This window comes from Poecilia mexicana, unplaced genomic scaffold (assembly GCF_051168715.1).
Source record: "Poecilia mexicana isolate PSO_F unplaced genomic scaffold, ASM5116871v1 scaffold_8, whole genome shotgun sequence".
In the NCBI taxonomy this organism is placed as follows: Eukaryota; Metazoa; Chordata; class Actinopteri; order Cyprinodontiformes; family Poeciliidae; genus Poecilia; species Poecilia mexicana.
Window position 1 is genome coordinate 762,352 of NW_028263377.1, and position 27,788 is coordinate 790,139.

Consider the following 27,788-nt stretch of genomic DNA (forward strand, 5'->3'; position numbering starts at 1 on the left):
ATAGTTTAGACTTAGATATGTGATTCTATGAATCATCATTTCAGGGATGGAAACATCTCGTCTCCTGTCCTAACATAGCATGAACTTCATATTTTATTTTATTTTATTTTTGCCACTAGTGGCTTTTATTTTTAAAGAAATCCAACAGAAAGGGGAAGGAAAGAAGGTGGGTGGGGGAGGACATGCAACCGAGGAGCCACGTAGCAGAGTTGTAGTCAAGACCACCTACCCAAGACCAAGTCAAGACCAGGACCCTGTGCTACGTGACACAAAAAATTAAGTTTTACCTTCAAAATTGCTTCTCAAATTGATCTGAAAGATCCACATTCACATAAAACACCTAGATATTAAATACTTAGAGCTGAAATAAATTTAATCAGTAAAGATCCGGCCAGAAGAATCGGATCGTTCCTGAATGTCATATCAATGCAGACTTTGGTCACAGCGTTGTCCCATATTTGCGACACCTCAGTCAACACCTCCACACAATAATTCAGCGCATGAGTGACAACTTTTTTTCATTGCAGATGCAACATGTGTCTCTACAGCTAGCTTTGCTAGCATCACGTCCTCATATCTTACCTTTCTTTAAGCTTTCCTTCCAAGTGACGCTAAAAGTTGGACGAAGTCCCCACCGTCTGTGAAAGCGAAGCGCTGCTGGTTTTACATGTCGCCATATTTTATGATTTATGCAGCTATTATATTACTGACGATCAGACAGACATCTTCTCCCGCTCAGAGGAAACCACTGCGCATGTCTGTGCGCAAATCAGCTCCATTGAGGGGGCCCCTTAGTTTTCCTATGCCTTGAGCCGGCCCTGCTGGACTCCCACAGACCGAGTTGTCAGCTAGTTGTAGTGCTTAGTCCCTTCGGTTTCAGAGAGAGATTGACGAAAAACAGAAATGTATGCTTTTATTTCTTATCTTCAAAATAGATCCTCTAAAACCACACAAAAATATTGGAATATTTTTCTATAAAAACCCTTTGAGCATTAAGTTTGTTATACTTCACAGAGTTTCATTAATTCTGCTTGTTGGTTCTCAGCCATCCAGGTCATGGCAAAACCAAGCATAAAGCAACTTAGCAAGTTATAATTTAAATAACACATAACTTGCAATATTTATGAGGAATTTTATCAAGTGGAGTTACTCATTAAAACATGTTTTTAAATTTTTGTAAAGGTGTACCAGGGATTATATCTGTGCCACTGAACCAAGCTCATATCTAAACATTTAAATTTTAGTTTGACTTTTATGGGTCTCAATAGTTTGCATAGTGAGAAAAACATGTTTGAGCATCAACACTTACTAGTCATTTCTGGTCTTGCAGTTTGAACACAAAAATTTCTAAAACATATTTTACGTTACATTTCACTGTAACTTTGCAGACTCCCCAAAATTATAAAATGTCCCTGTTTATTATACCCCCGAATAATGAAATGGGATTTTCCTCCCTTACATGTCTACAAACATTAGTCATGAACGCTGGGTTTCTTTGGTATCAAATCATACAAATCTCCTCTTTCAACCCATTTCTTGTGAAAGAAAAACTGCTGGTCTTCTTGGCAGTCAAACATTTCTGACGCCTACACTGCCAGACAAGACATGATAAAAAAATAAAATAAAAACACTTTGGGGGCTTACAATAATGTAAATCTTTATTTTTAATAGTTATCCAAAATAACTAATCTATATATCTATTTAGATGCAGCACATCCAGCCAGACCAGGATGTGCTCATCCTGGCCAGCTTTCCCTGGTTCCCTTCTATATAGATATATCTATATCTAATTAAAGCTATATATAGATTTAATCATGTGAAATGTATCACTTAATAGCAAACAGCTCAAATAATACAAATTATTAGAGGCTGCAAATTCCAGACAATACCGGACACAAATTCTTTGAACAGGGTTTATTTTAAAACATTGTTTCTGATGATGTGGTTAAACATCAAGCGTTCCAGAGAAATTTCATTCAGTAATAACATACAGCTGATATCTTCCGTTTTAATTTCAACAGTGATCACAACAAGTTTCCATGCCACATCATTTTTTAGCTTCCATATTAGGAGAACACAACTTGTAAATGAATTTTACTTGTGTGTTTTGTTAGGAAGAGCTGGGATGGTTGTACATAACCAGACACTATTCACATGTTGGTGCTCATCCTGGTCTGGCTGTTGGCTGGTGTCAGCTCACCCTGGTTCCCTTCTCTGGGTGGAGACTGAAAAGGAGAAAAATACTTAAACCACAGCTTTTGGTGTCAGCAATAATTTACTTTAAACTTTAGTCATGAAGGGAAAAAATCATCCATTTTGGAACAGACTGGAAGAAATGAAGCAATGTAAATACAGTCAGGGTACACCAAGTATGAATAAATAAATGTTTATTACAAATGTTTTTGTTTTAGCAATTTAAGTAGAGCTTGAGCTTTATAGGTAGGTGCAAAAATTCTGATTTGTAGTTTATGTTTTTACCTTGACATGGATCTGGTTACGAAGCACAGCAGCACGGAGGATCATCGCTTTTGCCCGTCTCTGGAACTCTTTTCCCATGTGGAGAGATTTTTCAAATGTGGTGCTCCTCTGATCCACGTCCCTCGCATATAGAATCTGTTAACACCAGCAGATTTTCAGAACTGAACCAAAAATCACAAAATCGCAGTTTTTGACTGCAAATTTTCACCTTGCTATGGGAGTCAATACGTGCGTTGACAAGGCCCTCCAGTATCAACTGCGTAAGTTCATCTTCCAAAGCTGCTACTGTGGTGTTGAAGGCCTGTGCCATCTTTGTCATGTCAGCCGATACATAGGGACTGAAATACTGAACACACACAAAAAATATTTACCTCTACATCTAAAGTGCAGTGAAAAACAGTTGGATTCCAATAACTTTCTTGTTTTGACATTTTTCAGACTTAAATGTTTTAGATAAACTTTTAATATCACATAAACAGAGCAAATACAAAACTGGAGTTTTCAAATGATTTTATTGAGGAGAAAATACTAGTCAATAAAACTAACTGGTTGGCAATGAGCCTTTTCAGTGCAGTCTCTTCTGAGAAAGAAGAGAGAAGAGTTTGTCAGAGTTTTCTCACAAGAGAAACTCTTCTTTAAAGGATTATTTTCATTTTGCCATACTTGAAGGTTTTTCAGCATAAAGAAATAGGTTATTGCTGAATCTGGACATCCGCTTGCATTGCTTTGGCATGACCTGAACTAAGTGTTTGTGAGGTTGAGGACTGAAGGATGCCAGTGTGCAGAATTCATATCTACATCAATTGTGGCAACTTGCCAAGTCCCAGAGTTGGTAAAACAGCTCCAGATCATCACCCTGAGGGTGAGACTTTTCTTTGCTGAAATGCAGTGTTACTTTTAGAATAGAACAGAACAAAATATGCTTTGTTTATCAAGGGGGGATTGCTTAATAGTTAACAAGTTACTCCATCTAAGGTGTTAAATATTAATAATACAAATAACTTTACTTGGGTGTAATGAGTCTCTGGCTGAAGGGCTCCTGTATCCAGCTAGCACAACATGAAGTGGATGAGACTTGTAAAGGCCCCAGTATACTCAGGCGTACTTCAGTCCGCGGACATCCACCGGACATCCACCGGACATCCACCGGACATGTCCGCGCAAGGATAGATTTTTATGAGCGTGTACTCGGTGCCGCACAGTAAACTGCCTGGTGGAAACAGTGTTCACATCGAACTGGTTTCCATGTGACACCGGGCTGATAAGGTTGATAACTATAACTTTACTCATATAACCCAGGGTTATACGAGTCATATTGTTTCAATGTTGAGATCAACATGTTAAAAGTCAACATAGTTGTCATGGGGACGTGATAGACACGTAAGCGAAAATACTTAACAGGCTTTATATTCATGCAAATATTGACATGGTGAATTATGCAGAATTATGAGAACAAAAACCAAGACATCATCCCAGACTGTATCAGCAGCGGAGCAGAGAGGTGGTCCGATAAGTTGAGTCTGACTTTTTTTTTTCTCCCAACAGCAGCAAGGAACAATGATCGGGTATGTGCTCATTTTCGATTGGTGCACAAATTATTACACCGATCACAATTGTGCTTTCGGAACATAATAAACAGAGCTTATTGAATGGATCCCCGATTACAGCTAAAGCCAGCGCAGCCTCCTGCTGCTCCTCTGCCCGCAGTAGGAAGCTGTGCTGCTCCGGGCAGCGGTTCACTGTCTTTGCCAGATAAACCGACATGTCACTGCCTTTCTCTGTCCCACACTGAGAGGTGAGTTAAAGCTTCTTGAGTTAAAGCTTCTCAGATGGAGAAGAAACAGAGCTAGGGGCCCAAATAGTTAATCAAACTTGCTAGTTCTCATTAGGATTGTGTGAAATAAAGGAATTTGTCACGGAATTTGTACTCAGTACGCTCGAGTATGAAGACACGGAGTCCGCGGACAGTACGCGCGGTTCATGGAATATATGATATTTATGATTCTCCACAATGTCCACACTGACGCCCTGGTCACCAGAATCCGGGTCCTTCTCAGATCCACCACCAGTTCCTTGCACCAGTTGCAAGTGGTAAGTGGTTCAGCCCACAAAGTTTTTTTTTTTTTTTACACCAAATGTAAATGGACTTATATAGCGCTTTTACAGTCAAAGCGCTTTACATTCGCACTCACAAATGCTCACACATTGATACACCAATATGTAGATCGGTAGGAAATTTGGGGTTAAGTGCCTTGGCCCAAGGGCACATTGACATGTGGCAGGAGGAAGCTGGAATCAAACCTACAACCTTCCGATCGCAAGACGACTACTCTACCCACACAGCCACAGTCGCCCCTGGCCCATTGTTACATTACCTCGGTAATGTAACAAACATTACCCAAAAAAGTTCAGCTTATGTTGTGTCAGTCCACAGAACAGAGCAGTGGTGCTTACCATTTCCCCTCTTTTTTCTCTGGTTGAGGATATTGGCTCTGCACAAGACTGACTGATAGATATAAATGACTTCAACACAACAAAAAAGATATTTACACAAAAAAAAACAAACTACGATATAATGCACATAATGTATGTCTCACCTGGATTAGGGCTCTGTTTCTTATCTGACTGTACAAGGTTTTGATGTGAGGAGCCAAATACATGTCCAACAGCAGGTTATCCTGAAAGAAATGCCAAAATTGTTGCTGTAGTAATTTCAATACACATTTGTAATGGATTTATAGGCTCTTGCAAACTCACATAAAGCAGGCCATTGACAACTGTTGAGATAGTGTCCAGCAACATGAGTAAATCCTTCAGATTGTGATGCAGTGGGAGCAATCAATATATTGAGGGCTGCAATGGACATGATGCCAAGACAAGATGGCTCTACCCCATGTGGAAGTATAACTGAAGTAGAGCAAACCTCTAACAAACAGTCATTATGGTAAATGTAGTGAAGCTCAATGAATTACATGAGCCATTTGGTGAGGCATTTTTGCCTCATCAACCAATATTAAGGTACAGAAGAGAGGCAAAAGATTTTAAAGGAGTCATTCATCAGGTCCATGAAGTTATTTATGAGGAATCCCAGAGAAATTGACATTAAAGCCCAAGAATCTCATGAATGCTAAATTACATTGGCAAGAAAAAAAATTAATGTTTCATATGAGCTTGTAAAGGAACTTTGAGGGGGATCATTCTTTTTGTTAAAGAATGTAAGAATAAATGTCAGCGGTTCTGTCCCATTGAGACATCTTCAGCCCACAGGTCCTCTAGATGAGGGCCGTTTACTTTGGAACAAATTGTGACCACAGTTGGTCATTTGCTGACAAACCTACTGGCTTGATTGACAGACTCATGTCAACTGACCATGTAAAAGCACACATTTGCTGCACCAAAGACAACCATATTCAGACAATATGCAAAATGACACTCAGGGCAATTGATTTAAATATGAATGTGTTCAAAAACTGCACCATACTTGGGTCTGACTCCTCTAAGTCCAAAACTTATGAAACTCTCTGAACCTATTGAGTGAGGTTTGTTTCACAATCATCTCTAATTGTGTAACTTTTTCTAACATTTTGTCTTTTCTCTTAACATGTCTTTACATGTGTGAAGACAGAACTGGGTGAAGAGGCAGTTTCTTCAGCAATGACAGTTTGTAGGTTAACTGCCTTGTCGAGGGTGTCATTGACTGGTGATATTCCAGTCATTGAACAGATAGTCTTCCTCATCATTGATATTTCTGGATAAAAATGACTTGGTCTTGTGTGATATTCAAATTTTCCTGGAAACTGAGTTTTTGGTTCCCTTTCAGTTTAAACTGTAATCATGCATCTCTAGTTAGAAGCAAATTTTGCAAAACTCTCAAATAGGTCTGTTGCGATAAACGATAAATCAATTAATCGCACAATAAATTAAACCTATCGACCTCATCTTAATTATCGGCTTTATCATCTCTTTCTGCCTTTTTTTCTTTCTATTGATGACACTGAATGAAAAAAGGCTCAAAAAAGCTCTCCACTGACCCTCAGTGTAATGTCCATCGCACACTCCACGAGTTGTCGGCCTATTTTCAAAACCTGAGAGCACCACACATTAGCCACAGAAATCCTAGGTATAACGGTTCAATCGGGTTCGTCGTGCCATGTGGTGTCCAGCCACATGGGCACAAAATAATGGCTACAAATCCAGTTAACTAAGTTTTAAAACCAGGCATTAATCAATGCTTTACTAGAATCTACCTGTGATGCATGTGGAGAGTCAGCGTAAAGTTCTGACTGAATGAAAATCATTATAACCTATTTATGTCACGTTAACGAAGAACAGCTGAAAACTTACCGGGTTTATCAACTGCAGTAGCAATTTGGCTCCAACTCCTCTCTTTGTCATTTCTATGTTCTTTGCACAAAATGTTGAATAAATATTAATGTTGTTTTCCACCGTGTCAGCTGTTTGGGATTCCCCTCCGTAATTTCCCCTCAGAAAGCAGGAAGAGAATCCGGCTTTCTGATTGGCTTCCTGTCACATTCAGCGTTAAGCTCCCAACACACCACACACTGCAGGATGATCGGTTACGAAATCACCAGCGACCAATGTTCTAAGATTGTCATCAGAGGAAAATGGGGGCAAAAAATCGTGTAGTATGAACTACTGCATTAGGTAGTCGGATGTGCCCATCTTCTCTATTTAAATCTAGTGATTACTGAAGGGCAATATAGTATACAGACTTTATAATCTGCACTCTTTAGGTTGAATGCAGTATTTAGTTCCACTTTGGTTTGATGTTGTTTAGTTTTTATTCAAGTACGTTTTTTGTAATGGAGACTGAGAATCCATTTTATTTTTGTTTTTGGTTGTTTATCAGTTCCAGTGTTGTGTTCTTTTGAAAATAGAGTGCGTCTATCTATGGCAGGAAATCGCATGCATTGTTATGTCATTTCCATTAAAAAGGTCTTGAAACAATATTATCGTTTATCGCAATAATTTTTTGGACAATTAATCGCTCAGCAAAATTTGTTATCGTGACAGGCCTACTGTCAAACAGTTCAGTTATAGTTTAAAACATTGGTGTGTGTTCTTACCTTTATTTCATCCAGTAATTTGAGACAGGATGCATACTTGGACTCATAGAACTTGAAGATGATATCACGGATCTGAGGTTCTAATTCAAGAAATAGCTTGAAGGAGCTGGTGACAAAAATAACACTTATTTTCATCAAATTTACATATACATACATTTAGATAATGTCCATCAACAACACCCTACCTGCTAGAGATCACATTACGTTGGAGCTCCTGTCTATCAAAACTGGCCAAAGCGCACAATCCCCCATACACAGCTACATTACTGGGAGACAAGAGCTGAAATACAATCCAGACAAACATTTTATTGAACAGATGTTTTTAATCAGCTTAAACTAAGTAATCGACTGTCTGGTTTAGTCTTCATCTTACTTAATCCTTTTCGAAAACCGTTGAACACATTCTACAACTACTGTAATAGACAATTTTCATTATCCCATGCTTTAAAAATTGTCTTCAAGCATGAATCAAAGCAACTGTGGGGTTTTATTTGGTGGAAGACGCTGACAAACTGAATGACTTTTGAACTTGGATTTTATTGACTGTAGATTTCTGCTTAGAAATTGGATGTCTTTTTAACTGCCTTACGACGACATTTGTTGTGAATCAACAGAATATAAACTGAACTGAAAAAAGGTTTGTCTTGTTAATTGCTTAACCAATCACACCGCTGGCGCCTCTGCGTGTTGCGTCGCGCACTGCAGTAGCTGGATTAAGTTTGCCTCAGCGCAGATCCTGTGCGCCTCCTTTCACTCAAACTGGACTCAGGCTGACCTGTATGGATATTTACATCAAGCCCCTGTGAGGAATTATTAGTTTGTTTTTTTATCAAGGTAGGACTTTAAACACCACTCTGGTTGGCTCTGGTTGCGCAGCTCTACGTGAACTGCAGGAATAACTTGTAGTCGCGCTTTCAGAGATGTGCTGAGCGAGCGGTGAGAATGATTTATATTTGTGAACAAAGAATTTTGTGTGGCTTTTCCATCTCAACGCGCTGCACAGCGCCCGGCTCTGCCTGCGCTGATAAAGTTCATCTATGTGTTCCCGGTTGGCCGGTGTATTAGTTAACGAACTAGTGCTAACTTGATCATGCAGGTTCAGCCTGGTGAGGAGCTTTCGCGCTCTGCTGTCTGTAACGCATCATGCTGATTTTATATTATTATAGTATTAATTTTAGTATTATTTTTTCGGTTAGACAATGCATCAGACCATATCAAATGCTTTGTCCACTTAGTCAGACAGAGTTAATGTGCACGGCCGCACAGAGATCTGAGAAACTTGTCCCATAAACTCGACCAACCAGAATAGTTTCTGTGACGCTTATTAAAAACTCAACAGACATAAAATAAAATAGCTACTAAAGCCACATTAGCAGCATTGAATTAAATCTCCCATTTGTTGCTCATCTCTGCGTAGTGCAGCAGATTTAACTCATCATGCAGGGCCGGTCCAAGGCTGTATGAGGCCTGGAGCAGAATTTGATTTAGGGGCCCCTTTTGTTGCTAAAAACATCAGCACCTCTAACAGATGTGTTGGATTTAGTCTGGGAGGGGGAGTAGTTTAATTGGCCAACCTAAAAAGCACTCAGTTATAATTGCAGTTTACTAAATTGTATTTGTGAACAAACGGAGCTCAAACTTAAAGCTCAAACTCACAGACTGTAGCTAGGGTAACAAAATCTAACTATGAATATTGTTTCTTGAACTCATACAAAGTAAACTTGCCAGCTCCTTAAAATCTTACATTTAAATGTTAAACAATTTGATGGAGCTGCTGACTTAATTTGGATTAAACAAAAGTGCAAATAATTGATATTCATTTTAATTGTATATTCTGATTTGCTGTTTTTAAGACTAGTTGTGGGTTTAAGTAGTGTTTCACTGGCGATGTTTTCCCGTAGCGTATAATTACTGACGATATTTTTAAATTTCCTGTCACCTTAACATATTTTAATATAAAAATATGGTGGACCACCTCGGCACCCTGACCAAGTTTTCTGGGGGAAACCCTGTTGGAGGTGATTGTAATTGTGGAAGGAAGACCTGTTTATGCCTGTCTGCATAAACAGGGACTGTGTGGAGACGGTGCCCAGTGTTAAATTCATTTACCATTTTATATACATTGTCAGCAACAGCTGAGAATGGAATGTAAAGCAGCTGCCAAAATAACACCCGTCAACTCTTGGAAAATAATATGGATGAGAGTTCAATGTTTGGACTGCCACCCTGAGGGCACAATTCTACTACAGTTATTTATATGTTCGCAGAGGTTTGGTCAAATGATACAAGCAAATGGTTTAAATTTCCATTGTATTCTATAATTGTGCTTCTCAAACCTATATGTGAAATTCAACACAAATACATATGTTTCTCTTTCAATCAGTCAGTCATACTTCATCATTTTTTAATTAAACCACATTTCTGTTTGTTGCTAAGCAATGAACCTTGTAAAATATGTAGGTTTTCAGCACAGCGCTTCCAGATCTGAAAAAGGCACCTCACCTCTGGACAGTCGCAGTGGTCAAACGAAGCCTGCAAAAAGCACTTAGCAGCTGGTTTGTATTTTCTGGAGGCCAATTCAGCAAGTCCTTAAAATAAAAAATAATGCAATGACAAAAATCAGAAGATCTGGAACTCTGCTTTAAACAGGCAAATGTAACAGAAAATTGACCCTGACCGCCCCAGTCACCTACAATAAACTCCACTATGAGTAAAGTATGCATCTGTGATCTCCTAAGGAAATGTTATTATGTGATGTTAGTATATAATTCCTCACTCCAGGAGATCTACTGGAGTTATTTAGGAATCAGGGGTCACAATGTCTCACATCTGCTGGATGTCCATTTGTCAATGAATAATAAAACTAAGAAAACCTGAATGAGTATAAAGGCAACAAAAAAGCTTATTTTATTTATTCTGGGTATACAGTTATGATAGCTCAGAAATTAGTAGAAACCTTTGAAGGAAAATTAATTTGCAAAGTTACCTAATCCTTCACATTTATACTACTAGTGTTCGTGTTCTGTAGTAAATTATCTTAATTCAAATTTCTATAGAGAAATGAAATTTTCTCTGACTAAAAGAAGAAAATCTAAACATTTTTACTATTGCGTATGTGAATCCCACTAGGGACACTTTTTATAGTTAAAAAGATAAACATATTTCTGTAGTTAAAAACATTACTATGTACATATACAAGATATGTACATGATTGGCAACAATAAATTCTAAAGTTCAGATGGATAATAATTAAATAAAACAGTGTAATACCTGCTGAACACTTTAGTTTGGTTAGGACTGTCTGATTCTGGCTGTCTCGCTCCCCTCTTTGCTACAAAAAAGAAAACAAATCAATAAATAAGGATACTTGACAATGGTAGAAGCTTTCAAAGGAAATTGATGAAATGCAGGAAAAACATTTCTTTTCTTTTAAATAATTTCTGTCAAAGAAACAGATACAGGGTAATACATTTAGCTCACAAAGTTTAGCATTCGTGTCTCTTAAAAAAAAAGGAAGAAGAAAAAACAAAAGAAAAACACATCCCAGGAACAGAAGCACAGTGAACACAAATCTAAAGAGAAACGTGAGCTGAGCGCTGAGTGTACCTCTGCAATTTCTGGTGTGGATTCTGCCTTGTTGACATAGCTCAGCACATGCGACCAGTTTTGGAGGTAAACACTCACCTAGCAAAAACAAAAGAGAAGACTTTGCTTTGTGATAATGCGATATTAGCTGCTAATGCTAAAATTATCTCCACATAAGGAAGATTGTTTCTAAAACCTCTATGACTTTAAGATAAAAACTGAAAGCAACCAACAAAATGGCAGCTTCTAACCGAGATGGGAGACAGACAAACGTTTCTAAATAAAAACATTGTTTATTCATACAAAAATATCTAATTTTGTGGAATGTGGAAGTTGTCTGCAAGGATAAGGATGTGTAAACAACAAGCACTGCTGCCTGCTCCACCCAGGTCAAATGAGGAAACAAAAGGCAAGGTAACATGGAAGGAGAACTTTCAACACCAACCCCAGTGTAGAACACTCAGGCTGATGAGCCTAAAAGCTGTTGGCGGGTAGGGAGATGTCAGACCCCCTATGTGTTAGAAATATGACCATAATGTGTCACCATTTCACCTTCAGTCGTTTCATCAGAGATGCTGTTCTTTTATATTGCTGGTAGCCTGGTGGGGGGACAAGTAAAATCTAGTGGCTGGCTGTATATGATAATTGAAAAAAATGTATTTAAAAAAAAAAAAAAGCAGAAATGTAAATAAAGTGAGATACAATGAAGAAGTTGGATTTTCTTCCTTATTTTGTTAGAATTTTTTCTCAAATTCATTGTTTTTGTTCCATGTTCTTAGTATTTCAAAACTTGAAATTGTATTATTTTGATATTGTTAATGTTTTTGCAGCAGCAGTGAGTTGTAATCCCTCTCATACCTTTATGACATTCAGACACATGTTAATAACATGCTTAGCGCTGGTGCAGTAATCTCTGGCACGGGAGTAGCACTTCAGGGCATTGCTGAGGTCACCACAGTCCAGGTAGTGGTCCCCCAAATCATCATGGCCTCTTCTGAAGTGGGAAAAGGAAAAAAATGTGAGAACTAATCATCAAGGATTAGTAATGGAAAACGTGTTACTAAAGTAACTGACACATAAACTGAGCTTTCAGTGATTCTTGAGAATAGGGACAAAACAGGTCCTATGGATAAAGCATGAAATTTGAATAAAATATACACAAAATATATTTTTTTCAAATATCTAACTAAACTAACCTGGGTCATGTGAGCACAACAATGTATATTTTTCTTTTTTTTGCTGAATATTTTTTTATTTTAAACATTGTAGTCGGTGGATGATGCCTGTAAAATCCCTTGTCCAGGAGCAGAACTCAACACATTCTTATAGTTTAAAACAATTAAAGAAATACTAAAATTATATATTATGACAATTAAGTATAAGTAGTCATATAAATAATTATAAAAGTATCGATAAATTGAATTAAAAATAATTTTTAGATATTTTCCAACTCCGTTAAAATTTGTCCCTAGTTTTTGTCAACACCGTCAGAAATGAAAAGAATGTAAAAAAATCAGGCATTATTGGGGGGAACCAGAACTTCTGAGGACCCCATGACGTTGTCTTTTCTCTTCCTTTGCTAGGAGGGCTAGTTAGCTCTGGTTAGCTTAAGTTATTCTTTAGTTTTTTCTTCTGTTTTATTCCTAAGTTGTTTGTCACAACCATGATGTGTCAACTCCATAACTGACAGTTTACAAAACGTTGATGAAATTTTGTGAAATAAAAGCTTAATTTTGGTTTAATGTAAAGATTTCATGGACCTGATTAGCTACAATATGGCCTCCTTCAGAATAACATCATATAAATTGAGGTAGTTTGGCTTTTTTTCAACTCCGTCAGATGTCAACTCCATCAGAGTTTTTCTGACTCTTTCAGTGAAATTGTTGTCAAATCTCACTTAATTGTGCAACTAATTCATTTTAATGTATTTTACATGAATTGCATTACTTCACATGTACCAAGTTTTTCATTTTACTCACTAGTTTGTCACCACCTTCAGTTCTGTGTCAACTCCGTCATGCACTGTCAACTCCATCAGATGGACTTTTTCTTGTTTTTTGTTTTAAATAATATTTATTTTATTTCTTGAGAAGCATTTGTCTGTAAATTGAGTAAAAATATCACTAATGGGGTATTTTAAAAATCATTTTAGATTTATTTTTGTCAGATGGTGATGACAAAGTTTTGGGTCAGGTCGATTAAAAATGTAATTTTTTTTTTTAAATTCGCAACTGGGAGCCTGTACCTTAGCATCTTCATATTTTCTAAACATTATTTGTCATATTTGCATACATAAGGTTGAGAAATAATTAAAAAAAAATATGGGAAAATTAAAACCCATTTTGTCCCTATTCTCAAGAATCACTGCTTTAATTTTGAACATACATGTAAATCTAAAAACAAAAAAAAAAAGCCACAGTCCAGATTTTAGTTCAGACCTCTCAATTGAACACTGAGGAAGCTGGACATGGCTGGGGAAGAAGAACAGGCCAAACAGAAAGATGGTTGAGCTACGAGTGTGGCAGCAAAGTATTAAGCAAAGGCTATAAATATTAACATAAAAACAACTTCTTGATTTTTTTATTTTTAATAAATTTGCAAGAATCTTAAACTTTTCTCCACATTGTCATAATAGGGTAATACAACCTGTATTACCCTATTATGAGACTGGAACATAAAGTGTGAAAAAACTGAAGGTCTTTCCAGATGCACTGTGCATTCTTTCAGTGAGGGGCTATTCCAGTTCATTTTTCTGATGTAATGGTAGACTGTGGTCTGTTAAGCAGCCAACAAAAGCTGTAGAACTTAACATGAATGCCACCCTCCTCTCCCCAAATACAAGAACTTGCTGATCAAATTCTCGAGTTATTTTTCATAATTGTAAAACAATTCAACAACTTCATAGCACTGCAAACCATTTACTTAGTACCTACATTTATGATATGTTTCAGTCAGTGAAAGCTGAAGATGTCTTGCAACTTTCAGATACAAGACAGATGTTTACTTGATCATGAGTTTTTATTTTTTTCTTTTAATAACAGTGCTCATGTTAATTAAATACAGGTTGGTTATAATAGCAATAATCACCTGATGCTCTCTTTGATCGAGTTGCCTTTATAGTTCTTCAGATCTGTATCCAGCTTCTCTAGTTTGAGCAGAGCCTTTTTCCTAGTGGATTCTGCCCAGGCTGAGTCCAGTGGAGGTAGAACCCCTCCATCAGGAACAGTGTCAGGCACGCCCTGAACATCCCTAAAATCACAAGAAGAGAAGAATTGTTATCTCTATTTACTGAGTTCTTAGTAATGTTTGAGCTTCTAGGATTCTTTCTTCTTGCTTTTACTGTACCTTGGGATGAGTGCATTTATCAATTGGTCATCATTTGGTTACTGTCACATGTGTGTATGAGAATATAAACTGTATAAGATCTGTTATTGTCAGCTACCCTGAGAAGTTCCCTTCACTTTGCCAAGTAGAAGCTGGAAGACCCTCTATGAGAGACGTTACTTTCCACTCCTTTACTATCCTCATTAGGTATTACCCTTCATGTCCATTCAAACTGGCTACAGCACACAGTCTGCCATTATGTACTGTTGGGTCTCCAGCCATGCAGGGCTGAACTAAACACATCGAACAGAGACTCAGAGTCCCAGGACGCACTGCATTAAATCCCCTTTTCAGTTTCTAGGAAGAAGAGGAGGTGTTTCACCGTGGTTATGTGACATCATGTTTCTAACAACAGCTCTGTCTTAAAGGAAGTTGTCCTCTTTTCCACCTCATAACCTGCAAGGGAGATAAAGTGGTGACAAAATAGAGACAAAGAGGGGAGATAAGGATGTGAAAACTTCTTTCCTGGGAAAGAGAAGGGATGTATGGCATCTTCGAATTAACTGTAGATCCAAAGTAAATATTCAGTCTACTGTCAGGGCATCTGGTAACTGTATTCCTGGAGAGGCATAAGCTTTGACCCTGACTTATTATAAATTCTGCAGAAAGAATCTTTGAAATCTAGATTCCCCAAAAGAGACACTGTCTCCAAGTCTACCAACAAACTAACACTGGTTGATTTTTATGAACAAAGAATTTTGTTCATAAAATGTGCGTTTAGATCTCAACATGCTGTCCAGTGCTTGGTTCTATGTCTGTGCTGATAAAGTTTATGTATGTGTTCCTCAGTTGGCTGGTGCGCAACTTTGTTCAGGTCATGGAGGAGCTGTCACACTCATCTTGTAGTTCAGCAGCATACTGTTTTTTTAAACAGTGCCACAATGTTTCAAACTGCGCCATATCAAATGCTTTTTCTACTTACAGACAAAGCTGTTCCTTTAAGCCCAAGCAACCAAAACAAGTATTGTTTATGATAATTGTTAATTCCTAAGATAAATATATACTCACAAATATATAAAATTTGTTAAACAGAGCTCAAACTCACAGCATCTGATTGTAGCTATGGTAACAATACAATATAACTATGAAGTAGGGCTGTTGTAAACGAATATTTTAGTAATCGAGTAATCTATCGATTATTCTTACGATTAATCGAGTAATCGGATAAAAAAATTTTTTAAAATGAAATATTGGTAAATCTGGCATAATACCGGTGTTACTATCAGATATCAGTATCAGTCCAATTTTTCATATTTGAGCATCCCTAACAGTTGCTTTTTTGTAGTTTAGAAAACTAACCTGTAACAATAATAGCTCACTTTCTAAGTTAACCAGAAGAAAAGTTATAGAAAAATCTGAAATTATATTGAATTTAATAACAAAGAGGCAGGCTCACAAATATGCTTATAAAAAATGTCTACAATCCAGCTTTTAGTTTATGTATTCATCTTCAGTGAGTTTAATAGATTAATTAAACTCACCTTGCCACCTAACCTGTCACGCTTTGGGTTTGAAAATACGGGAAATGCCGCCTGGAGTGGGAGGAGAGGGCGAATGAACGAACATAAGATGGGGTGGAGGGGAGGAAATAGACCAGCGGACTGACGAACCGTTAGACCGGGGGACGAACACGGGGGGAAGCAATACGGGATATTTACGACACCTTCACTGGTCACACTCAGAAACTCATCTACCAGCCATGTACGATGCGCTCCGCCACCCGTTTCTTCAGACCGGGATATGAAATTTATTGTGCGGTTCGTCGGTAAAGCTACATTTACACGGTAAGCATCAGCTACTCAGCCGCCCGCCCTGTTCAGTCTATCCGCTCACCTCAGCGCTCTTCCCGCCGTTCGCTTTCAACCAGCAGCCCCGGAGGAGAAATGCTGCCGTACTCCAGGCATTCCCCCAGTCATTTTAAGGATGCTTATTGGTTCCCCAAAAACGATAAAAAGTCGGGCATTATCATCAATCAATAAAATCCCCACGGGCCAATCTTGAAGATTGGACTTCATGCCGCTGAAACTTAGCTTTTGTCAACAACTCAGAGGCGGAAGTGAGAGCTCCGTGCAACGCAAATTGCGGCCGGAACACGGTGCGCCAACTAATAAAACATAAATTAACGAAGCTTCGAGGCAGACAAATTTCCCTCGAGGAATTTTAGTAATCGAGGTACTCGAATCATTCGAGGAATCGTTTCAGCCCTACTATGAAGATTGTTATTTTCACTTTTACAAAGTAAACTTGCCAGCTAAGAATATCTTTTAAATGCTTTAAATTCATCCCTGATGAAAACATTAAATGAAATTTAACAGCAATGTCATTCTGAGTACACAAATTAGGGCTGTAACGATTCCTATAATGATTAGACCTTGATTCTTAAAATTCCTCGAGGAATATCTGGATTGAAACTTCATTAAATTATGTTTTACTATTTAGTGCTCCTTGTTCCAGCAGGGAGATTATTTGTGTTGCGCAACACGCTCACTTCCTAAGAGTTGTTGATGAATGCCAAGTCAACTCTTGGCATTTTCAAGTTCGGTCTGGGGTACTAGGATTAATTTCATGAATTGATGATGATGATGTCCGGCTTTTACCATTTTTCGAGGGATCAATGAGCACCCTTAAAATGATTGGCATGATCCACAAAATATAACAGAATCTGATTTAGCGACTCCTCTTGCACCATCAGCATCACTAACAGCATTTCAACATAAATTTAGTGAAATCTGGGAGAGTGGCATAGTTTAACTGACCAATCTTAAAAGCAGTCAATTATAATTGTAATTTACTAATATGTATTTGAGAACAGAACTCACATATTGTAGTTATGGCAACAAAACAATCCAACTATGAAAGTTGTTCTTTGAATTTTTACAAAGTAAACTTGCCAGATCCTTAAAATCTTAAATTTAAATGTTAAACAATTTAAAGTCTTTTAAGATATCTATGCTGAAACCATTAAATCAAATTTAACAGCATTGATATTCTCCTAGTTCATTTATGCTAAATGTGATCAGCATTACATTGTGTTTGTAGATTGTCTAACTGATAACTTAATTTGGAATTAACAGAAGTGTAAATGATTGACATTTATTTATTTTAATTTGTATTTTTTTATTGTCGATTGTTAAGACTATAATCACAGGTGTAAGTATTGTTGGTAATGTCTTCCAGTAACATAATTACTAATATTACTAATATACTAATATAAATTAGTAGAGATGTGCCGATCAGGTTTTTTCCTGCCGATACCGATCACCCATGTGGGCCGATCACCGATACCGATCATCGATACCGATCACATAATTATTATTAGGCCCGAGCAGCTAAGCGCTGCGAAGGCCTATTGTAATCGTAGTGTTTATTATTATGCTTCCGCCAAATAAAATGGCTCTTTTGGGGCTTTATCATATTCAAAAACTCACCAAACTTGGCGGACGCATCAGGTCTACGTGAAAATTACGTATTTTAAGGTCCACAGAAAAATCGCAACAGAAACGGCTCAAGGGTGCCACCTAGCAACTTTCAAAAGACCCTTTCCTATTCACTTACTTTATTGTAGAGAGTTGAAATTTGGTACACTTGTAGAGCTCCCCAAGACACTCAGAATTTACAATTAATGTCATAGTGCAAGTATCACAGAATGTCGGCCATCTTGGATTGAAGTTCCCATTTTGACCCGATTTTGGCCATTTACAGGGTTCGCATTTGATCGAACTTGTCCTAGGGATTTTGATGGATCGGCTTCAAACTTGGTCAGTTGGTTCATAAGGCATTCCCGATTCAAAGTTATCAAAACGGTGAGTTTTCGTGCATGCTGAAGGGGTGATACCTGGGGTCAAAGTTCACCTATTCGCCGTGAAACACAGAACTGTTATAACTTTTACACTAAACCTCAAAGAGGCACCAAACGTACAGTGATTGATCATCATCGGATCCCCTACAATATCCAAGGGTCAAATGATGACATCACTTAGGCCACGCCCCCTGAGAGCAGGAAGTGTCATGTTTTACTGTGAACGGTCGCTATCTGACCCCTTTGACCTAATCAACATGAAACTGTGTCCACAGACAGAAAACATGTTGGTGTGTCATGGATTCCAACCCTGTTTGGTTTTGATGGAGCAGGTGGGCGTGGCGAAGTGACCTGTAACGCAGTGTCCATACATTTGGCTGTAGATTCCACAATTTTGAGCCCAGCTGCACCAAACTTGACATGACTGATCCTGGTGGCATGCCTGACGATCTTATGTCGTCATAGTCTGACGTCATGTAAGCCCCGCCCCCTCAGAAAAGGAAGTGCCTTTTTTTGACTTGGAAAGCTCCATCTATGGCTCTCTCAACCTAATCAAGATGATTCTGTGTTGGATGACAGATAACATGTTGGTCTCACTTGCTTTAAAGCGCCAAGAGTTTTCAGTAGAGGGCGTGGCAATGGCAGCGCGGCGAAGCAGAGGGAACGCCGCCGCCATACGTTTGGCTCTAGATTCCACATCGATCAGCCCAGCTGCACCAAACTCACTAGGATGCATCCTTATTCATCCCCGAACAGGAATCCATAACAGTCGTTGATGGGCGTGGCCTAATTTCTCTACAGCGCCCCCTAGAATTTTTTAAATAATCAGCCCCAAGCCATGCTTTATGAATTATGAAATTTGAATTATGAATTATGAGATTAGAATTATGAAACTTGGTACACATGTGTATAATGTCAGGACCTACAAAAAAAGGTGGGTTTTAAGTTGAGATTTAAAGGCACTCAGTGTTTCAGCTGTTTTACAGTTTTCTGGAAGTTTGTTCCAAATCTGTGGTGCATAGAAACTGAATGCTGCTTCTCCTCGTTTGGTTCTGGTTCTGGATGCAGAGCAGAACCAGAAGATCTGAGGGGTCTAGACGGTTGGTACAGCAATAACAGATCTTTAATGTATTGTGGTGCTAAACCGTTCAGTGATTTATAAACTAACAACAGTATTTTAAAGTCTATTCTTTGAGCTACAGGGAGCCAGTGTAGGGACTTTAAAACTGGTGTTATGTGCTCTATCTTCCTGGTTTTAGTGAGAACACCAGCAGCAGCGTTCTGGATCAGCTGCAGCTGGAGGATTGATTTATTAGTCAGACCTGTGAAGACGCTGTTGCAGTAATCAATGCGGCTGAAGATAAACGCATGGATGAGTTTCTCTAGATCGTGCTGAGACATTAGTCCTCTAATCCTGGAGATGTTCTTCAGGTGATAGAAGGCCGACTTTGTGACTGTCTTAATGTGATTCTGAAGGTTCAGGTCAGAGTCCATCACTACTCCCAAGTTTCGGGCTGATAGCTGGTTTTCAGTTGTAATAACTGAAGCTGTGCATTTATTCTAGTTCGCTCCTCTTTAGGTCCAAAGATAATAACTTCAGTTTTGTTTCTGTTCAGCTGGAGAAAGTTTTGGCACATCAACACATTTATCTGTTCTAAGCATCTATTCAGTTCAATTAGGGACCAAAATTACAACATTTTCAGGTGGTGTGGTTTGCCTGCACTTTATGAACTGAGCCAAACCCCTTGAAAATCCTGTTCGCCCACTAATTTGTGGTGGTGCTGCACCAACAACTGCTGAAGGAAACGAAACGAAAACCTCAGAAGATGACATAAGTGCAACTTCCTTCTTCACAAAATGTAAACAAAAATGGAGTGGCATCAAGATTTTTTTGGGGGATTTCTTTTTTGTCGCAAGTCTCTTCCCCAACCTGACACTTCTACAAGCCATGCAGAAACATTTGATATTTAAACTAACTTAGATTACTGCCAGTTGGTTAAATACATGCTTGGTCAGATTCACAGTTTTGGTTTCAGTTCATATCTAACAAGAAAAGAAAAAATATTGAAATGCAAATGTAATTTTAGTATCTGTACCTTGTGGCTTCTGTTAGCTTGCGGTGGATCTCTTCGTATGTGTCCACATTGAAGGTTCTCTGGACGAACGTGAGGGCCATCTTCAGAGCCTCCACTCGAAGCTGAGGACAATGCTCAGCAATGAACTGCAGCCTCTCAATCCGCATTAATCCGCTGTAGCTAGTAGCATATTGTTCCAGGTCCTACAGAAATCCACAAACAAGAGATCTTATCCAAACACCTCCAATAAAAAGTTGTCATTTTTTAAAAATTAGAACATGAGCAAAGTTTTGTTAAAATACGCAAGAAAACATTGATAAAACAATGTGTTGATAATGATTTTTATATGTCTTTATTTTCTTTTTCATTGCTTATTCTTAACAGTATTTAAGATGTAATACAAAAGAGAATTTGAGAAACTGATCTGTTTATCACATTATTAGGGGTGCACCGATTGCAGTTTTCTGGCCGATACCAATTTGAAATGTTGTTAAAGTCACTGAGTTGGCAACAGTGGGGTAGGGCTGGGCTATATGAGGAAAGTCTAATATCCCCGATATATTTTTGCTATATCACAATACACAATATATGTTGAGACACTTTAAAATAACATTGTAGCTCATTAAAACTGCAGACCCCTTGCAGCATGTTGTCACCTACACAAGTTCCCAACCCCATTTCCCTGCTAGACTTAAATGTAAGCTCAATGTATAAATAAAAAGGGATGCAGTATTTTGCTATGAATTGTCTACACTATGACTACATATCAAGGTCAGAAAAAAGTTTTAATTAAGAAAAAAAATAGCGAGGGAGAGGAAAGTTACTTGCTTGACTTTGACAAACTTAACATATAGATGTGCTGTTGAATAAGGTGTGTTTTGGTTAAGCTTAAAAATAAAAAAGGCGACCTACACACAAACTGACAGATCATCAGTAGAGCAGCTGTTTAAATTAGCTAATCAGCCACCACTTTGTTAGTGTGGCTAATAGCAGTGGTAGCTAATCTACCACAGCGATCACTTAATAATAATCGCAAAATACACATCAAGTCTAAACACATAAAACAGTAAAAAACTGAATGTTCTGTTCTCTGTGGGGGAAATGTTTGAGTGTTTTTGGTGCTGAATTCTGATACATAAAGTGGTGTTATCAGTTGCTATGGCAACGAGTCTGCGTACCGTAAAGCCGATATAGAATGGTACCAACTGATTTGAAATTTTTTATTGTGATAGGGCATTTTTTCATTATTGCCCAACCCCACTTGAAAGCAAAAAGTTACATCACAAATGCCAAATAAGGTAGATCAAATCAAACAAAGATGTTTGATTTGATCTACCTGTTGGTAGGCCCGTCGCGATAAATAATAAATCAATTAATGGCACGATAAATGAAAATTATCGACCTCATTTTAATTCTTCTGCCTTTTCTCTTTCTATTGATGACACTGAATGAAAAAAGGCTTAACTCCGGTGCTCTCCACTGACCCTCCCTTCCTCATTTCCTCAGTGTAATGCTCAGTTGATTTTGAAATTGTCAGCCGATCGTCTGCCCATTTTCAAAACTTGAGAGACACTACCCAACAAAAAATTGTAAGTATAACAGGTTTGATCGGGTTTGATTGTGCCATGTGTCCAGCCAAGACAAGAGCAACGCAACACACACGAACCGATTTCTCTCACCCACATTCAGATTTCAGACAGAAAATCCCATAAAAACCCACTATATCACACATGAATTTAGAGTAAACAAACACGGCTGAATGAATAGCCTTATTATTATAACCTATTTGTGTCACGTTAACGATGAACAGCTGAAAATCAACTGCGGTAGCAATTTCGCTCCAACTCCTCTCCTGGTCATTTCTGTGGATATTCTTTGCACGAAATGTTGGATAAACAATGTTGTTTCCACATATCATCTCCGAAGTCCTTTGGACTTCGAGTTGTGCCGTGTCAGCTGTTTGGGATTCTGAGGGAAAAGCATGGAGGGGAATCCATGCTTTCTGATTGGCTACCTGTCACATTCAACAGACTGCGTTGTCTCTCCCAGTCAGGGAAAACCACACACGCTGTGATAATCGGCCAAGACAATCCAACATGTTGAATATGCCTGATTTAGATCGGAGCAGCCACGACCTTCTACCGACTGGACCCAATCAGTCCTAACACACCTCACACTACAGGATGATCAGTTATGATCATTGGACATTCTAAGATTGTCGTAAGGGGAAAACTCGGGGCAAAAAATTGTGTAGTGTGAACTGGGCTTAAGGGAGGGGTGAACTACTGGATCAGGTAGTTGGATATGCCCATCTTCTCTATCTAAATCTAATGATTATTGAGGGGCAGTATAGTATACAGACTTCATAATCTGTACTCTTTTGGTTGAATGTAGTTTTTATTTCCACTTTGGTTTTATGTTGTTTTTGGTTTTTATTCAAGTGCATTTTTTGTTAACGGAGACTGAGAGTCCATTTTATTTTTGTTTTTGGTTGTTTTGTTTATTTTGTTTACCAGTTCCAGTGTTAAATGTTCTTTTGTAAATAAAGTGCATCTACTTTTGGTAGGATGTAGCTTGCATTATTATGTCATTACAATTTTATCAGTTTTAAATGGTCTTCAAACAATATTATTGTTTATCGCAATAATTTTTTAGACAAGTAATTGCTCAGCAAAATTTGTTATTGTGACAGGCCTACCTTTTGACAAGGAAGTGATAGAAACATCAGAATTCAGTGATTTTGAAGACTAATCTAATTCTTCTGGCAATACAGTTGTGTGCAAGTTTCACATGGACATAGTATTTAAAACTTAAATTCTAACAAATCTCAGTAATCTCAATGTTCCTTGTCTCTGTAATAAGTGAGCTATGAAGTAATTTAAGTGTCTTTCTATTTTGTAATGAAAGCTTCCCAAAAAGGGAGTCAGGGCTTAAAGTAAAAAAAAAAATCCTGAGCCTGAAACTTATAGTGGTGATAGAAATTAACTATAGCGTTGTTATTGGCACAGTTTAATAAAAAGTGTCTTTGAATAGTGCAAACAATTGCTTCTAACAATACAATTAACAAGCTAAACACTCTTCAGTAGGCTACTTTGCACTGACTATTATTTTATTATTAATATTACTATCACTATTGTAGATGTTTTGATTTTTATGCTTGTTTCTGTATTTATCATCAAAAATAATTTCCCAGAGAACAAAAAAGTCATGTGATAGAAATTATTTTCACAGGTGTCTATGAAAAATTTAATGAACATTCAAGTTAAAATCTGTAGGCCTAACAGCAGCCAATCAGAGTGGAAAATATATTCTTGTTGCCATTTTCTAGTTGTTAAATATTCCACAAAATGACCAGATAAAAGATGTTCAACATGCCAGTTTAAACTTTGATCTATTTGCAAAACGACTGAGCTCTGCAACATTAAAACATGGATAGAACTGTAACTACATTAATCATAGCTCTTCTTCTCTTCAGTGTTTCTGTCGGTTTCTGGTGGTGCAGCTCTGTGCTGCCTTCAGGAGAATGGGACATCAGAGCATCATCCATAAAACTTCACCCACATGGCATTTATTGTGCAAACCAGAGCTTTCAGTGGAAAAACAAAAGTTCCAGGTCCTTTAATGCCATAGAAATATGAGACAGAAACATGGATTATATCTTTATATAGACGTGTCTATTGATTTATAGATTAATAGTTTTACTGGACAGAAATTACAAAGAACAAATCTGGTTCTTAATCAAATCCTAATGAGTCAAATTGAAAGTGTCATGGAGTGGTCAGCCTCATGATATTAACACTGACACGAAAAATAATATTGAAGAAATAAATATATCAAATCTAATTAAAAACATAAATAAGTGATAAGTTCTTTACTGTTATGTTCTGTAAGATATATTTATTCTCAGTATTAGATGTGGTCTCAACAAACCCATGGCACTTCAACAATATTATTTTACCTTTTATCTGGAAATAGTGTTTGTTTATTCTTGCCATACAGTCTTCTGTATTAATTATTGATCGAAAGGTCTTGCCATACCAGTTTATTCCTCTGTATTTACTTTAGTTTCTTAGTTTATTTTTGCATTTTGTTCTTCATTCATTTCCATTTAGTTTCCTTTGATTAGTATTATCCTCTCTTGGTTTATTGCTATGTCCACTTTAGTTTCTTTCATGTTGCTAGATTTATTTGATCATGTCGCTCACCATCAGTAATCTTCACTCATCAACTGCTGCGCCGCCTAATCGTCATGTTTCACATCATGTGTTGATTTTTCACTGTTCAACGTCGGATTCTCTGTTTTTATGCCATAATTCACATCTAGTTCGTCGCTCCGTTTCATGTCCCGCTTCTCCTGTTTCAGAGTTTTGCGCAATGTGCGCGTCGGTTATTATTATATTTTTTTTAACTCTCTAAGGTGCAGGGCGGTCGGGAAACGTATCGATGGGGAAAAGTCAGACTGACATAAACCTTTTAAAACAACGGAAACAATTTCGGTATTCTGATTACTGAAATGTAAAAGTGCTGTGTTGTTCTATCACCCCAGTTTCATAACGGACCACTTACAGCTCAGGTGTTAACGCTATAAAATGAACGCTCTCTATCGTGGAGGGATTTCTTTATTTAAATGGGTTCATTTTTCAGAGGGATACAAAGTCAGGGTATCGTGATTTTAGTAATTACATGTTTATAAGAGCGATTTTCTGTTGTCCTTCCATGGAAGCGGGCAGCTTTCAAATGGAAATAAAACACTTTTTAATACAAGTTGCTGCTTTGACATGATCACAGAACTGCCCAAACATATGTACAAAAATACCAGACAAAGTGAATCACAGCAACGTCATCAGCCGGTGTAACACTGAACTGATGCGGTGAAGCTACCAGTAGCAGGAGCGGAGCTGCGCCATGAAGCTACAAACACTGAATAGAAGAAGAGCTGCCATCGATACAGTTGCAGCCAGGCATGATTTCATGTTAAATAATACAGTTAATACAGTTTTAGCAAGTTGCTCAAAGTCTAAACTGGTATTGTTGTGATTGTAAGGTGTAAAGTTTACCTTCGACCAAACGCCCCCCAAAGAAATCCCAGCGCCCTCCTTTTGTAAAAATTTCCGCCAGCTTCCCGTCTTGTCCCCTTTCCTCTAGCCATGCCCAGCACCACCTGTTTTTAATTCCTTTCTCAAGTAAACGTGTTTCTTTACCGGGTGAGACAAATTCCATCTTCTTTCATATCGCATTTGATTTAACCGCTGAACCGAACGCATGCGCTTCTTTTTTACAAACCGTTTTATAGTCATTGGTCAAGAACACGGGAGCTAGAATTCTGATTGGCAGACATCTTTGTCTATTATCTACAGTTTAGTTGAGGCGGGACGTTTGGTCCAATGCTCCCTTTGCTTGAAAAGCCGGAGGTCTGGCCCCCAGATGGAGCTCTTTAAACCCAGAGACTACAGTTTGGTTGAGGTGGACCATGAAGATTGGTTGAGGTGGACCAACCTCAACCAACCAATTTGACCAAACGGTCAAAAGCCGGAAATCCGGCCCACAGCCGGAGCTCTTTAAGCCCTGGGGAGTGCATAGAAAAAATAGATAAATACCAGTGTTGGGTTTTCTACGATGTAGCTGATATCTGGAGCATTCTGCGGGTCATCTTGAGGATCTGCATCAATCTGCATGGGCTCAACAGAGCCCTGGAAAACAAAACCACATGCAGGGGATTTAAATTCAAGCAAGAGATAAACTCTAAATAACACTAACATTTATAAAATGTACACATGTGGACAAAATTGTTGGTACTGCTTCGTAAATGAATAAAAAGCCTGTAATAGTTACTGTAATTGGTTAATTTTCATCGAAAATTAACCAATGAAAATCAGACATTGCTTTTAAATTGTAGTTCAACAGAATCATTTAGAAAAACAAAAATAAATAGCAGGGTTTCCCCAGCATTCTTCAGGTGTGACTGTTCATCTACTTCATAGAATACTGCTCTTTCCCTAGATGTCCTGCCATGTTACTGGAGATATAATGTTTCAGTGTTCTGATTCTCAGCTGTTATGGTCCAGGTGAGCCTTTGGGAAGTTGGGGAGAGAGGATTCTTCCTATGTTTCTGCAACATTACTATGGGATTAAAATGGCCAAATTTGTATTATTTTGACCACCCTATACTACAGAATGTGAAATGTTATTTTAAAAATAGCCCAGCATTGCCCTACTTGCAGATGTACATAAGGCAAGCAGAGCTGCAAAGAGTCAATATTGCGATCCAAAAAACAAACATAGGAAGAAAAGTCAGAAGAGTAGCTGCTAAAAAGTTGCATTTCCACTGTAGAAAACCTTTTCATTTGAAGTTCTTTTATTTATTATATATATAAGTTACCTTCAAAAAATAAGATTTTGAAAAGGCTTTCTTTGCTCTGAATTTCTTATTTTGTAATCATGTTATTCATTCATATTTTCTACTTTGTCTTTAAAATACCAAAAATATCACAATTGCACACAACTATTTATTTGGCTGTCTGAATACATTATGTCCTACATATTAAAATAGGATTATGATCAGTTCCTCAGTACTCCAGAAGCCTTTCTACCAAATACTATTTTACTCTTCAGTAATTTCTTCAGTAAAACATCCTTGAAGTAGTGACACTGATACTTACGCACATTTTTGGGATATTCTGCATAATTTTGAAAAGAACTCAGTTCTGTGGTGAACAGTCTAAGAATTTAAGGTTTCTAGTTAAAGTTAAGTAACAAGGTAGTAAGCGTCGTATTCAGAAAGAAGCTAAGTTCTGCCTCTACAACAAACGGGAAACCACTCGGTTTTTAGCATTCTAAAATCCCTCTTCTTAATTACCGGGGTCTCGCTGCGAACATGCCTTATGAATAGTTTTTTCTTTACGTTCTTGTAGCTGAAAACGGATTATGCCTTTTTTTCATGCTAATTGTTAACAAACGAATCCGTTTTTCTATGTCGGCTGCCATTTTTAAGGTCATCTGCTCAGCGTGTTGTCACCCAAGCACCAAAAAATTGTATTGATAACTTTTGTCATTTGCCGTAATAATAACTGATTTTATTTAACATAACCTTTCAGTAAAGCTTCCTGTTGAGTGTTACAAAGTACGGAGTATGATGTACATCTGAACATTACCAAATACGTTGAGTATCGTAATTTCTAACGTTGACTTACCTGAAAGTTAAACACTTGCACAGGCAAAGGCATCTTCCGATGTTCGTCTGTGTTCTTACTTTATTGTTGGGATAGATTAAAAAAAAGGAAAGAATGCAAAAGATTAGATGTGCAGGCCTCAGCAACAAACGAACCTTTTTCGTCTTCTTCTACTACTTCCTTCTTCGCCACATCTTCTTCTTTGGTCTGT

General features: G+C 37.8%; 1 protein-coding gene across 1 annotated transcript; it reads right to left on the reverse strand.

The window, feature by feature from the left end:
• Window positions 1-1,631: 1,631 nt before the first annotated feature.
• gps1 (G protein pathway suppressor 1) lies at window positions 1,632-27,788 on the reverse strand. Its single transcript, XM_088007990.1, has 14 exons — window positions 27,599-27,788; window positions 26,006-26,098; window positions 20,430-20,611; window positions 14,238-14,399; window positions 12,009-12,144; window positions 11,172-11,249; window positions 10,836-10,896; window positions 10,068-10,153; window positions 7,751-7,845; window positions 7,566-7,671; window positions 5,076-5,156; window positions 2,687-2,824; window positions 2,479-2,613; window positions 1,632-2,225 (listed from the first exon to the last, which is right to left on the reverse strand). Exons 1-14 carry the CDS (start codon window positions 27,629-27,631, stop codon window positions 2,151-2,153), a joined length of 1,461 nt encoding a protein of 486 aa, XP_087864116.1. The 5' UTR covers window positions 27,632-27,788; the 3' UTR covers window positions 1,632-2,150.